This window comes from Malania oleifera, chromosome 4 (genome assembly GCF_029873635.1).
Source record: "Malania oleifera isolate guangnan ecotype guangnan chromosome 4, ASM2987363v1, whole genome shotgun sequence".
NCBI lineage: Eukaryota > Viridiplantae > Streptophyta > Magnoliopsida > Santalales > Ximeniaceae > Malania > Malania oleifera.
In genome coordinates this window covers 116317645-116331062 of record NC_080420.1, presented here as the reverse complement: position 1 = coordinate 116331062, position 13418 = coordinate 116317645, and the positions used below count along the sequence as shown (strand labels likewise).

The window sequence follows — 13418 nt, the reverse complement described above, 5'->3', positions numbered from 1 at the left end:
TTTGTTTATTTAATTTATATAAATGTTGTAAAAATGAAAAATTAGCTAGCTACCTTTTTTTTCTAATAGTTTTTGAAAAATTAAGATAAAAAATAAAAAACTATTTTCTACAACTAAACAGACCCATAGCCTTTTTGAATTTGTCATCTGAAAAAATATATGAGATATGTGAAGTGAGCTTGGCTATATTATTAGAGCTGGAGACTTTTATGATGGCGGTTTAAAGTTTTAATTTCGAGTGAGTTTTTTTTTATTGTGCAAGCCTCTCTAAAATTGAGACTCTAGGGGATGCCAACAAAGAAAGTCACACACATGCAAAAAAGGGTGTGCTTCTAATAATAAGAAGAGCAAAAGACACTTACTTCTCCTAAAATTTGGCAAAAAGACAAAAACCTTTCTTGAGGTTTGGTAAAAAGACAAAGAACCTCCCTGAGGTTTAAAAAATGTCACAAACCTCCTTTGAGGTTTGCCAAAAAGACACAGACTTTCTTTTAAAAAAAATTGCTTTTTTGTAAAATATAAGGAAAAATTTGTGTCTTTTTGACAAACCTCAGGGGAGGTCCTTGAGATTTTTAAAATCTCAGGGGAGACCTCTGAATTTTTTGAAACCTCAAAGGAGGTTATTTTCTTTTTACCAAATCTTATGAGACGTTAGTGTCATTTACCTTAATAAGAATAAGTATATGCGAAAATTAAGTACAATTCTTGATAGTAATGGATAGTTGGAGTACTAGTCATATGTAGTAATAGATAGAATTTATATTTACTATTTTTAACACCGGAGATTGCCATCTCCGCACGCCAGAAGGAGATCGCCATCGTCGTCGTCACTTTGTCACTCGTGCCGTCACAGCAGGTCTTAATTAGACGCCATCGCATGTTGCACGCAAGTTTTTCTTATCTCCGAACGGTGAGTTCTTACGTGCCTCCAAGGAGAAGGAGGACCAAACAACATTACAAATGCAAGTCAGTCTCTTTCCCATCTGGAAAACTCTAAGTATAATCTTCAAATATTGCAGGTCGGCACCGGCTCGCCGGTGCCTTGGGTGGTTGGGAAGGTTCGTTCCCCCTCCAATGGCCTCACCGTCAGCAGGGAAGGCCATCCAGGTTGGTTTCGGAGTGCAGTCGTATGCGCAAGCCATGAATAAAAAAGTGGAGATACCTGCGTTCAAAATTCCTATGAGATTGCCAGTTAATATTAATGGTGAATTGAGATTTTTTTTTCAGAAGCGGAGATGGTTAAGGTTGAGGAAGAGTTTCGTTTTGCATTAGTTATGAAATTTTTAAGGAATCAACCATCTATTGATAAAATTTGGTTATCGATTGTGAAAACATGGGGCTTGACGGAAATTCCAACGATCAGTGTTATGAATGATTACTATGTGCTTATACATAGGAAAAATGAACTTGATTTTGTGCATGAGTGGGCAATGGAAGGTAGAATGATGGAAGACAATTAATTTCGGCTATTTAAGTGGACGAAGGATTTGGATGTCAAAAAAGAATCTTCATTGGCTCCTCAATGGATTTTCGTACCGGGGTTACCAATGCATCTTTACTGAGCGAATTTTCTTCAAATTATAGCGACTCGTTTTGGTTGTTATCTCAGGACTGATAATGTAATAATTAACCGTACGAGAGCCTCACGGGCACGTATTTGCATGGAAGTCGACCTGACGATGGAGCCAATTAAGGGATTTCCTCTTGTTTTATCTCTGAAACAATATATTTGGAAAGAGGCCAAATATGAAAAGATGAGTTTTTTCTACTCTAAATGTTGCTGACAAGGACATACCTCGATTGTTTGTAAGGTAGGAGAGAAGTGAAGGGATGAGGGAAAATATAAAGAAAAAAAGATATGGAAACCAAAGATGAATGACGGTGTAATGGAAACCAGTATTGATGTGGATAAAGGGGTAAAAAGGGTGGAACAGGAAGCAGGACCTAGTAATGTACCGATGACGAAGACGACCAAGGATAGGTGCCCTGTATTACTGAAAATTCCTGCGACTCAAGAAAAATGGGATTATGCAATTCAAAAATCTGATGTACCATAGAGAGGCTTGGAAAATAATATGAATGAATGTTCAACAAAAAGTGATGAAGAGGAGTGTGAGGAAGTTGGGTGTGATGATGAGGCTCAAGTTTCATTTGGTAAACCTATGTCTCAAGAGAAAGTGGATCATGCAGACAGTATTAAACAGACTGAAGGTGGGAACCATGGTTTGCATCAGGGGGAATTGGCTCTGGGTTATTCGTCCAAGAGGGAGGAAGGTGAAATTTCAGTGTTGAATGGGAAAAAAAAAAAATGTATGACTCTCATACAGGGCAGTGATGGACTTTGGAAAACACCAAAATCGAAAGGAAAAATCTGTGAGGAGATCTCAGAGGGTTCACATCAGACCACATAAATTAAATTTATGACTGATACAATTTTTTTTTAGAATATTAGAGGGTTGGGAAAGTCTATAGGTAGGTTAAAGATGCTGATCAATAAGTTTAATGTTGGTTTGTTTACTATTTCAAAACCTTTTACGACTGAGGAACGGATGGTAATGCTGGGTAATTTTCTGAATTATCACCATTTTATATCTAATGAAAATTAGGGCGATAAATTATGGCTATTTTGGAAGAATATGAATGCCTTTGAGGTGATTTCAATCATGACTTAGATGGTCTCCAGGTGGTTCTTCAGGAACGACCAAAGGATTTTGGTGAGTTTTGTCTATGCCAAATGTTCTTATGTTGAAAGAAGGGAATTATGGCAGCAACTGGAGGTGTGCCAATCGGATTTCCCTTGGTTGGTCTTGGGTGATTTTAATGTTATTCGAACGGATGTGGAAAGAATTGGTGAAAATCCAAGACCGCTCTTACCTATGATGGAGTTTAATGACTGTTTACATCATTGTGGTCTTTTTGATTTATCAAACATGGGCTCTCGTATGTCATGGTGCAATGACTATGAAGGGGTGGCTCATAGTTGGGCTAAGCTTGATCGAGTTCTTATTAATAAATCTTTTTCCATCCTATATGGTTCAACTAAATTCAAATATCTAAGTCGAAAGTCCTTAGATCATAGTCCTATGGTGGTGTATACGAATACGTCATTCTCTTTGTATGACCTTACCCCATTTCGGTTCCTTAATATGTGGAGTTCGCATGATTTGTTTTTGTCGTGCGTTAAAGATGCTTGGATAAGGAATGACTCAACCTTGGGTCTTTTGAAACTTACTATTTGTCTTAAGAGAACTAAAGTTGCTTTACTTGCATGGAATAAAAATGTCTTTGGGAGAGTGGAAGAAAACCTACAAGCTCTCGAGGAAATGATGGAATCTCTAGAAAATTAGCTGCAATTAGGTTTTTCTGAGGAGGTCGAAGCCGATTACTTGACTACTAAGTTGGAGATTCAGGTGTGGGAGAATAGGGAAGCATCTCACCTAGGACAAATTGCGAAAAAAAAAAATGGTTGATTGAGGGGGATCAAAACTCTAAATTCTTCCATTCAGTTATCAATTAGAGGTCGAATAAGGGCCGTATAGACTGCATCATTCTGAAAGACAAGAGGATTTTGGATGGTGCGGAAGGAATTCATAATGAAGCCGTTGTTTTTTTATTTTTTAGAAATTTCTCTCAGAGGCTTCAATGGTTGAACCTTGTGATTTTTTCGAGTTAATTTAAAGACATATTTCAGATACTGATAATAATTTTCTCTACGCCGATCCAAAAGAAGAAGAAGTTAAAAGAACGCTGTTTTCTATTCCCAAAGAAAGCAGTCTAGGACCAGATGGGTTTGGCTCTGAATTTTATATTTCTTACTTGGACATTGTTAAGAAAGATGTCTTGGATGCGACAAAGAATTTTTTTCAGGGCACTCCTCTTTTCAGGTTCTTTTCCTCTTCGTTTATTGTTTTAATTTCGAAGGTGGACAATCCTTTTAGCTTTGATAAATTTCGTCATATTAGTTTGTGCTCTATGGCTTACAAAATTTTTTCCAAGATTATTGTTTTTAGGTTAATTGAGATTGTTGATAAGTTGGTCTCCCATGAGCAAGGTGCTTTTATTCCCGGGCATAGTATTTTTGAGAATATTACGCTTGCACAGGAAATGATTCATTCTTTGCACAAAAAATGACTGGCGGCAATGTGATGGTAAAACTAGATATGGCTAAGGCTTATGATAGAGTGAATTGGAATTTTCTTCTGGAGGTTTTTAAGACTTTTGGTTTCTATAAGAGGTTTTGCAAGCTCATAAAAAATTGTGTAGAGTCCCTGTGGTTTTCCATTATGATGAATGAAACTTTTAAAAAGTTTTTTTAATCGACTAGAGGCTTGAGGCAAGGGGATCCACTTTCTCCTTATTTATTCATCATAATGGAGGAGGTTTTTGATAAGGTTGTCTAGGAAAAACTATGAGACAGGTCGTATTGGACAATTTAATCATCCGATTGGGGCCCCTTTGGTTTTGATTTTGCTTTATGTGGATGATATTCTTATTTTTGCAAATGGTGGGAAAAAGGTCTATTAGAAATTTGGTTTACACTTTGGAGATGTATGAGAAGTGGTCGGGTCAAAAAGTCAGTAAGACAAAGTCTGCATTATTCCTTTTGAAATACATTACTTCTGCCTGGAAACATGGGTTATTGAGAATTACAGGTTTCATGGAAGGTAAATTTCCAATTACGTATTTGGGTGCGCCTTTGATTTTTGGAAAATTGTCTTCTAGGATCTTGGAGCCTCTTGTGGAGAAAATTAGGAAGAAAATTGTAGGGTGGAAATTTAAGTTGCTCTCGCAAGGTGGAAGATTGATTTTATTAAGACATGCGTTGTCTAGCATGCCGATACATTTGATGTCGGTTATTAATGTTTCACAGGTCACATTTTCTCGCATCAACTCTCTTCTTACTAATTTTTTATAGAGAGAAGTGAACGGTAAAAAAAAGATTCATTGGCACTCTTGGGAGAAAATTTGTAAACCCACCTCAGAAGGGGGTATGGGCTCGAGAGATCTTAAAGAAGTCCAAAAATTGCTTCTCATGAAATTTGCCTTTAGACTGCTCACTTCTAACAAACTATGGTCAGGTTTTTTCAGGGTTAAATATTGCAGAAATGATCATTTATTAATAAAGAAGGGGAGACCAAATGATTCTCGGTTCTAAAAATTAGTGATGGCCACCATTCTAAAAGTTATGGATAATGTTAAAATTTTGGTGAGAGGTGGAAATTCTTCTTTTTGGTTCGATAGATGGCTTACATCAGGCCCGTTAGCGGTGCGCATTGAGGATATTTTGAACAAGAAGCTGTGTATTAAAGATTACTAGCTGAATAACAACTATAACTCTGATTTATTGATGGAATTGGTTGGGGGCCGACAGAACAATGGAAATCTTGCATAATGTGCCAGCTAGTAAAAGTGGTCAGGATATATTCATCTAAAAGCCTGCCCCTAACGACAATTTCTCTACAAAAATGGCATGGGAGGCAGTGAGGAGCAGAAGTGATAATTTTGAGTGGAATGAGTGGTTTTGGCATTCTCTATTGCCTAGAAGAATCTCAATGTGTTTATGAAAAACCTGATTTAGATGCTCGGCAGTAGATGATAGAATTCAGGTAAAAGGAATATCGATAACTTCGACTTGTGATTGTTGTGTGCAGAGAAGCCAAGAAAACACTGATCACATTCTTTCTTTAGGCTAGGTGGCTTTAGAGATTTGGCATCGGGTTAGTGTGGTGTTGAGGATTCCTTTCCAACGGTTCCTTCCCTGAAAAAATAAAATTGCAAACTAATTCCATTATGCTCAAAAATCATCTATTAAAGGTATTTTAATTGGTCTGATTCTGTGTTTGATTACGTGGTGCCTTTGGAATCGAATATGAAAAGCAAGAATGGAAGGAGTTGACCAAAGTGTGGATCAGATGTGGAGAAGTGTTTGATACTAGGTTAGTTCTTTTAACTGAGAGTTCTAATTCTTTTCGAAAATTGAAGATATCGAACATTACGATTTTGAAAGAGTTTCAAATTCAGCATCAGGGAGTTTGCGCCAGGCCTGAAAAAATTATTTCGTGGGTTGAACCCCCAGCAGGGTGGATAAAACTTAATTGTACGTGACGAGAGTTATAGGGGCAATCCGGGTACTTCAAGAGGTGGATGAATCATTCGGGACTACCATGGCATGATGAAAGCGGGTTTTTCAAGCTATTTCAGCAATTGTATGAACAATAGTGCGAAATTAAAAGCAATCTTGGAAGGAATTTGTTTATGCAAATGACTTCATTATTTTAATGTGATTATTGAAGGTGACTCAAGAATTGTAGTTGATTGGTTTTGGAAAGGTAGATATACCTTGTGGTATCTTTGGGATTTTTGGGAGGATCTTGTGGCGAAACTAGAAGGAGTGAATTTCATGGTGATCCATCAATATAGGGAAGACAATAGTGCGACTGATTTTCTCGTTAGAGAAGGAAAAATAGGAAACAATGTTATCTACGAAGAACAACATCTTTTACCACGTTCTCTGAAGGGTATTCTTTGGATGGATAGGTTGGGTTTCACTTCCCTTCATCATTAGTTCATCCTCTTGATTTTTGTTTGGTTATTTTAGATTTTTTGATTTTAGTTTATTTTATTATTTTTGTTTTTTCTAGGTCTGTTTAGATTTGTTTCTTATTTAGTTTTGTTTGAATTTGTAGTCCTATTTTGGTTAGTTGTTGGTGTTATTTTTGGGAGGCCTTTAATGTCTTTTTTATCTGCAGTCTCCTAATGCTTGTCATGTAACCATGGTATTCTACCGCCAAAAGTGAGGGTATATCAATATATAATTGGAAGTGCCGCCCTCCTTTAGTTGAAAAAAAAAAAGTGTTTTGTAAGGGATCAAAGTGAGTAGGGTTGATCATCTTAGTTTAGTAAGTGTAGTTTAATGCTTAAATCGTGTGGCATGAGATTAACCTTTTTATAATAAATTGATTGTGATTGTAGTGGTGCATTTAACTAATATATTGTGGTATTGTACTGTTATTCATGTAAATGACAATATAACGTTGGCAGGAGTGAGGAGTTCGTTATTTTGTATCTGTTATAAATCGTAATATAATGTTGATAGAATTTGAGGAGGTCGTTATATTGTCATTTATATAGATGGGGTAAGATGTTGGTAGACACAAGGAGGTCGTTTTACTGTTTTACTATGAATAGGGTCTTGTGTGTTGTAACTGTGGAAGTGTGTGAGTAAGAACATGGGGGTCCCGGGGGGGGGGGGGGGGGGACGATGAGGAGGGTGCCCTGAGAATCACGGGTTATGAAGTAAATGTGCATTTTCATTTGTGGGTGTGAGTGCATGAATGTGGATTGAATGTATGGTAATTATGGATGTACTGTGGTATATGTGTATGCAGATTTTGTGGTATGATTGATGTTGAATGTGTGTGCGTATAGTTACAAGTGTCCTTACTGTTGCTGTTAATTAACAAACGATTATATTTTGTATACACTAAAACTTATGTTACCACATACTAATAATAATTTATTCTATCCTTACTGAGAAGTGTCTCACCCCAATATACAACTCATTTTTTAGTATTGTCTCGTGATCGAGCCTAGCGAGCTTTAGAGTGGGGTGATAGTATAGCTTAGAGTGAGTGGTTGTAGAACCCAGATGTATTTTGCTTATGTTTTATAGCACCAGTTATGTAATACAGTGGAATGGATATACTCTTTTTGGTTGTATAAATTAGTATTCTGGTATTTATTTGAGGATGTTTATTTATATTTAGTTGCTTGGATGTTATTTATGGTATCAGAGATGGATGAATGGTCACATAACACCTTGAGCCCACTTGGTGGGTTCGGGGTGTTACAAAGGTAACCTAAATTAGGCTTATGCCCTCTCCAAAGTTCAAAAGGCGTAACTAATTAATTTGATCTTTTTGTGTGACACTTTATTTAATACATGACAAGCAATTAAAACTGCTTCTCCCCAAAGATTAGGAGGTGCACGAAATTCTATTAGCATGACATTAGTCAAATTTATTAAACTTCTATTTTTCCTCTTAGATATGTCATTTTAAGTGGATGAATAGGATGAAGTAACTTCATGGATAATTCTCAATGATTCTACAAATAAATTGAATTCCAATGATTCATACTCACGATCTTTATCACTTCTAATTCTCTTAATTTTTCTATCAAATTGATTTTCAACTCAGGAGGAAAGTTTTAAATATTTCAAAAGCATCACTTTTATTTTTCAAGAAATAAACATGTGTAAATTTTGAAAAATAATCAATAAAAGTGATAAAATATCTATTTCCTCCACGAGTTAAAATTCCTTCAAATTCACACAAATATGTGAGTAAAGTATAATAATTCGGTATTTTTTTCAATGCTTTTATGAGACCCTCTTGTTATTTTAGCTTTATTACATGATTCACATTTATCAAAATCCTTATCAACATTTGGAATTAATTCCAAACCACTCATGATTCCTACATATGTACTATTAATATGACATAAACAAGCATGCCAAAAATTTAATGAAGAAATCATATAAACAGAACTTGAAGACGCTATATTGTTATTCTCAATGCTTAATTTAAACATCCAATCATAAGAATAACCTTTGAGGAGACTAAAGTAAAAGAGTACTTTGCCTTTTCTTCTCTTGAAGTAAGCTCTTTTAAACTGAGAAAGCTTGTTGAGATTTTCATTATTTTCATTCGGTTTCTCAATTATAGGCTCCATATTTTGAATTCTCCTTAAAAAATGATAGGAATTTTAATATAAAATAAAAAAAACAAACTTAAACACAACTAAAAATTTAAATATAAATACAATTCACAAATAGATTGAGACATGGATATCTTATTCTCCTTAAAGAGATTCAAGCCCTCTACGGTTTTTGACTTAGTCCACGAACCGGTACAACATAACTCTTCAAGACTTGTCTCCCCCACGATACCATAGTCTGATTTAAATCTTACGATTCTCTCCAATTCTGCACAAATGGAAGAGCCCAAAGCTGCAAAAAAAAAAAAAAAAAAAAAAAAGAACACATTTCTTTGTTTGTCAAACTCTTTAGACTTGAAAGAAGGATGACAAGATGAGAATAATGTAAAGAAATTAGCGTATGGTGCTAATGCTTTAAGAGTTTATTTGTAGGCCCAAAATGACCTTACATTCTCCATGTACTAAATAAATAAAATGTATATATATTGAATAAGTACACACCTAGATTTAAGCTACACTCACATAATTAATCTCATGAATTTATGAAATACATGAATGAATGACCTATTTAAATATAGATACATAACTTATTTCAAGGTAGAAAATTAATAAAATAATAATATTAAGATGCACTAACCATGCATGGATCAATGCTTTATTATATGTATTTTTGCTTCTTCAAAATTATATACACTGATAAAATTAAAGTACCCAATCTGATTCTTTTGAATAATCACACATATATCTCTACGTAAAACTGAATCTGTGCACGGATCATTCGATCTTAAAGTCAAAAGAATCTTAACTCAGTACGTTGCTTATTTTCTGTGCATGCCCCCCAAAATTAACACCTCCTTCTTTTATTACATTAATCAACTTTAATCTAACATTAACAGTACTAGATTCTGATCTTTTTTCTTATCGATCAGACCTCCCACATGGGTTTCATCTCCATTGCTGATTTTCCATTTCTCCACTCCCCAACCTCACCTTCAAACCCTATTTCTTGCTTCTGCTCATGATTCAAATTCGCCCTGGCCCTCATTCCCCCAATCCCCAAGAAATCTACTGTTGTTCGGTTTCCGACGCCAACGCTCTCGTTTGCCGCCGCCCCACCGATTAATCCTGGCTGAGGGTTCGATACCATAGTAGTACTGTTGTCTCCATCCAGAATGTGATCATGCTTAGGGTCTTTCATCAAGAGGTCATTGTTTTGGATAATGTCGTTAAATGTTACTATGGGGAACATTCCGGCCATAGTGTCTCCGCCTGCGAGCGGGAGCAGCTGGGATTGGTCATATAGACTGCAAGGGTTGAACGTTGATGGAGCCATGCCAGTCACAAAATTACCCTTCTGCATGAAGGGTACTGAGCCCATTCCACTGTTTGCAGTTGCACCCATTTGCGCCGCCTTCTGCAGCAATGCTGTGGCTGACATGTGCGGCGAGCCGCTGCCGGTGTTGCTTCTCGGAGCCCCGAAAAGGGTCCCGGAGTGGCAGGAGAACAGGCCGCCGTGTCCGGCTGGATTTAGGGTTTTTGGTGGCAATGACATGAGTCCATGGGAGAGGGAACCGAGGGGGATTTTGGTGTCGACGACTGGGTGGCTGAACCCCAGTGAGCATGCGGCCGGCCACTGCATCCCAGCCGGTACGTTGGCGTTGATGTTCGAGCTAGAAGGCATTGACGGCGGCAGTGGCATCAGCCCGGATGACGGTTGGCATTGTGGGTTTGGTCCCATGTTGGCCATGATTATTCCTTGCTTCATTTTGTGGTTTTCTTCAGCTAGGGCATCACAGAAGGCTCTGTGAGTGATGAAGCTATCTCTTCTGCACAAAGGTGAAACAGTACTGATTAATTAATTAGTAGGTTAATTAGCATATTTAACTACTTAAGGACTTGATTAATCTTCTAATTGGACTTAGAATATAATTAATTAATTAAATAAAATGATTAATTAAGTTAAAGTTATAATACTGTGCTTTAGTTGACCATATGAACGCTATGGTGTGTGAATCGTAGGTAGTGAAGGAGGAACATAAGTCCTGGGGCTGAACCTAATTTAAGACTATGATTAATAAATTAATGCATTGTGAATAAAAATATAATGAAAGATAATAATTATTATTATGACCATAATAATAAATTATTCTCACATAATCATGACTCAAATTGGGTCTATTTATAATTCTAACATATAAGAGCTTATAGTCAAACTAGCTAGCTAGCTAGGGCCACAAGGAATGGTAATATATGGGTTTCCTAATATTTTCCACTAAAGTAATATTTTTTCTAAAATAAAAATTAAAAAACCCCTAAAATTTGGAGAAATTTTAAAATAAAAATTTAAAAATATACGTAACGATACCCAGTACACAAAACTAGTACATAACGATACGAAATAAAAAGAAGTCAGGACAATAACTAAAATTATTGTACATGGTATTTCCTTTATATTCAAAAAGACTACTTTCGTTATCGGAACTCTCACTTTTAAATTTGTACGTAACTTTTTTACATACTCTTTAAATTAATACTGTCAAGACTATATGTGTGTGTGGGTCTATATGTATGTATGTATATATATATATATATATATGTGTGTGTGTGTGTGTATAAATTATAAAATTGATCGAATGTACTATATAGCTAATCAAGTTAAAAAAAATTCTACAAAGATTGAATAATTAAGAAGTTGAATCATAATGTAGGTACAATAATTATTTGATTATAGTAATGTACGAACCTGGAGAAGATGGTTCCACAGTCACATTTGTATTCCCTAGTACCACAAGTCTTTGCATGAGCTTTCCAATCCGACTGCACTGCATACTTCTTGGAACACTTCTCACATTTCCACTTCTTCTCCCCGTGCTTCCGGCAGAAGTGCTTCTTTATTCCGGTGAGGTCGCCGAGAGCCCGGGCCGGGTTGTGGTGGACGCACGAGGGCTCTGGGCAGACGTACACTCTCTTCCGGATATCGGTGCTTGACCTTTGCCTCAGCTTCCATGGCAAATTGTGGCCTCTCCGGTGCAATTGTAGGTTTTGGTCCCTTTGGAATCCTTTGTTGCAAATCTCACACACAAACCGGTTTGTCGCCATTAGGGTTTTCGGTGACAGAGCAATAACCTCCGCATTTGGATCTGTACATACATGTATATACACACACATGAATATTCATTATGTGGAGAAAACACTAATTAACAATTTTAATTTAATGAATTAATGGGATTAAATAGAGACCGAGAAAATGTTTAAGTACAAATTAAGTTTAATGTATATTACGAAATACTTAATTACTTCAAATAGTTAAAAAACAAGAAAGAGAGGGAGGGTAGGAGAGGGGGGGGGGGGGAATAGGGGAAGCTAACAGTACTACGACAGTACTGCAATTATTGTAAATCCCATCCAATAATTGAGTCTTCACAACAATTTACACATCAATAATTCTCCTTTTGAAAAACCCATTTTGGCTCAAAAGATTTTCTCTTAGAAAACCAAGTTTAAGTGGAAAAATTCACTAAGAGTTGCTTGAATTGAATCAAACATCAGCTTTGTGTCCATTCAATTAAGTCATATACCCATTAATTCAATGTAATCCATTATTAGTAATTTAGAGGTTATTAGTTGGGGAAAAAAAAAAAGAGAATTGACAAAAAATGAAATCCATCATTGAGTAAAAAGCTTAAAAAAAAAATGACTAAAACACATTTTTTCGAAACAATGCCAGATCAGTTAATCACATAAAAACTAACTAGGATTAACTCGGAATGCATCAGATCGAATAACCAAAGGCGATCGGTCGGTCCGGGAAACATTTTAAATGCAAGAAATCAACTCAAAAAGTACTTTAAAAGAGGAAACAATAAGAACAATAACAAGAATAATAATAACAATAATAACTATAGTTTAGAAATTATATATTAATTAAATTGAAGAAGCTAAGTGAGTCCAAAATTGAATTACCTGGAGTTCCAGGTTGACTTCTCTTCTTCTTATTAGTAGCTGGTGGAGGCTCAGTAGTACTGGATCCATTGAAGCCATACTGAAGATGAAGATGATGATGATGATGATGCAAATTTATTTTCTGCTGAACTTCATCTACTGGACCAGTAGTAGTGCCTGAGGAGAGGCTGCCAGCATCCCCTGAGATGTTTGACATGGAAGGAGCTAGCTATATAGAGATATATACAAAAGGATAAAGAGACTTTTGTCTTTCTTTCTTCAACTTCTCTTCTTTTCAGAGTACTCTAATGTTGTTTCTTCTGGAGCTGGTTGCGGCCTCTGGGTGCTTAATTGCTTTCCCAATGGGATCTTCTTTTCTTTTCTTTTATTTTTTGTGGAGAAAGAAGAGAAAAGCTGGGGTTTGGTGTAGCTAGAGGAAGACAAAGACCAGAAAATTCTCCTTCATTTGTGGTAAGGAAGGAAGAGAGAGTCGATGTGTTCCTGCCCCAAGAAGAGCACATTAGAGAGCCTGGTCCCCTTTGGCTTAATTTGTATTTTATATCTATTTTGAGTACTTTTGTCTTTGGAGAGGGCTGTTTGGTTGGTGTTAAATGATTTATATGCCCTTTGCTTTGATGGGTATCTAAAAGAATGCCATTTTCTTTTCCCTCTTCCAAGTGCAATATTTAATGATCCAAAAGTCTTCAGGGTTTAATGCTTTTTTAAAAAAAAAAAAAATACACTAATTAGCTTAGAAA

The 13418-nt window shown here is 36.1% G+C and overlaps 1 protein-coding gene across 1 annotated transcript; it reads right to left on the bottom strand.

Annotated features, from left to right (window-relative positions):
- Window positions 1–9363: 9363 nt before the first annotated feature.
- Window positions 9364–13211, bottom strand: LOC131154060 (zinc finger protein GAI-ASSOCIATED FACTOR 1-like). The gene is made up of 3 exons (XM_058106555.1): window positions 12682–13211; window positions 11462–11858; window positions 9364–10544 (listed from the first exon to the last, which is right to left on the bottom strand). The coding sequence occupies exons 1-3, from the start codon at window positions 12875–12877 to the stop codon at window positions 9644–9646; spliced, it is 1494 nt and encodes a 497-aa protein (XP_057962538.1). The 5' UTR covers window positions 12878–13211; the 3' UTR covers window positions 9364–9643.
- Between the last annotated feature and the right edge of the window lie 207 nt (window positions 13212–13418).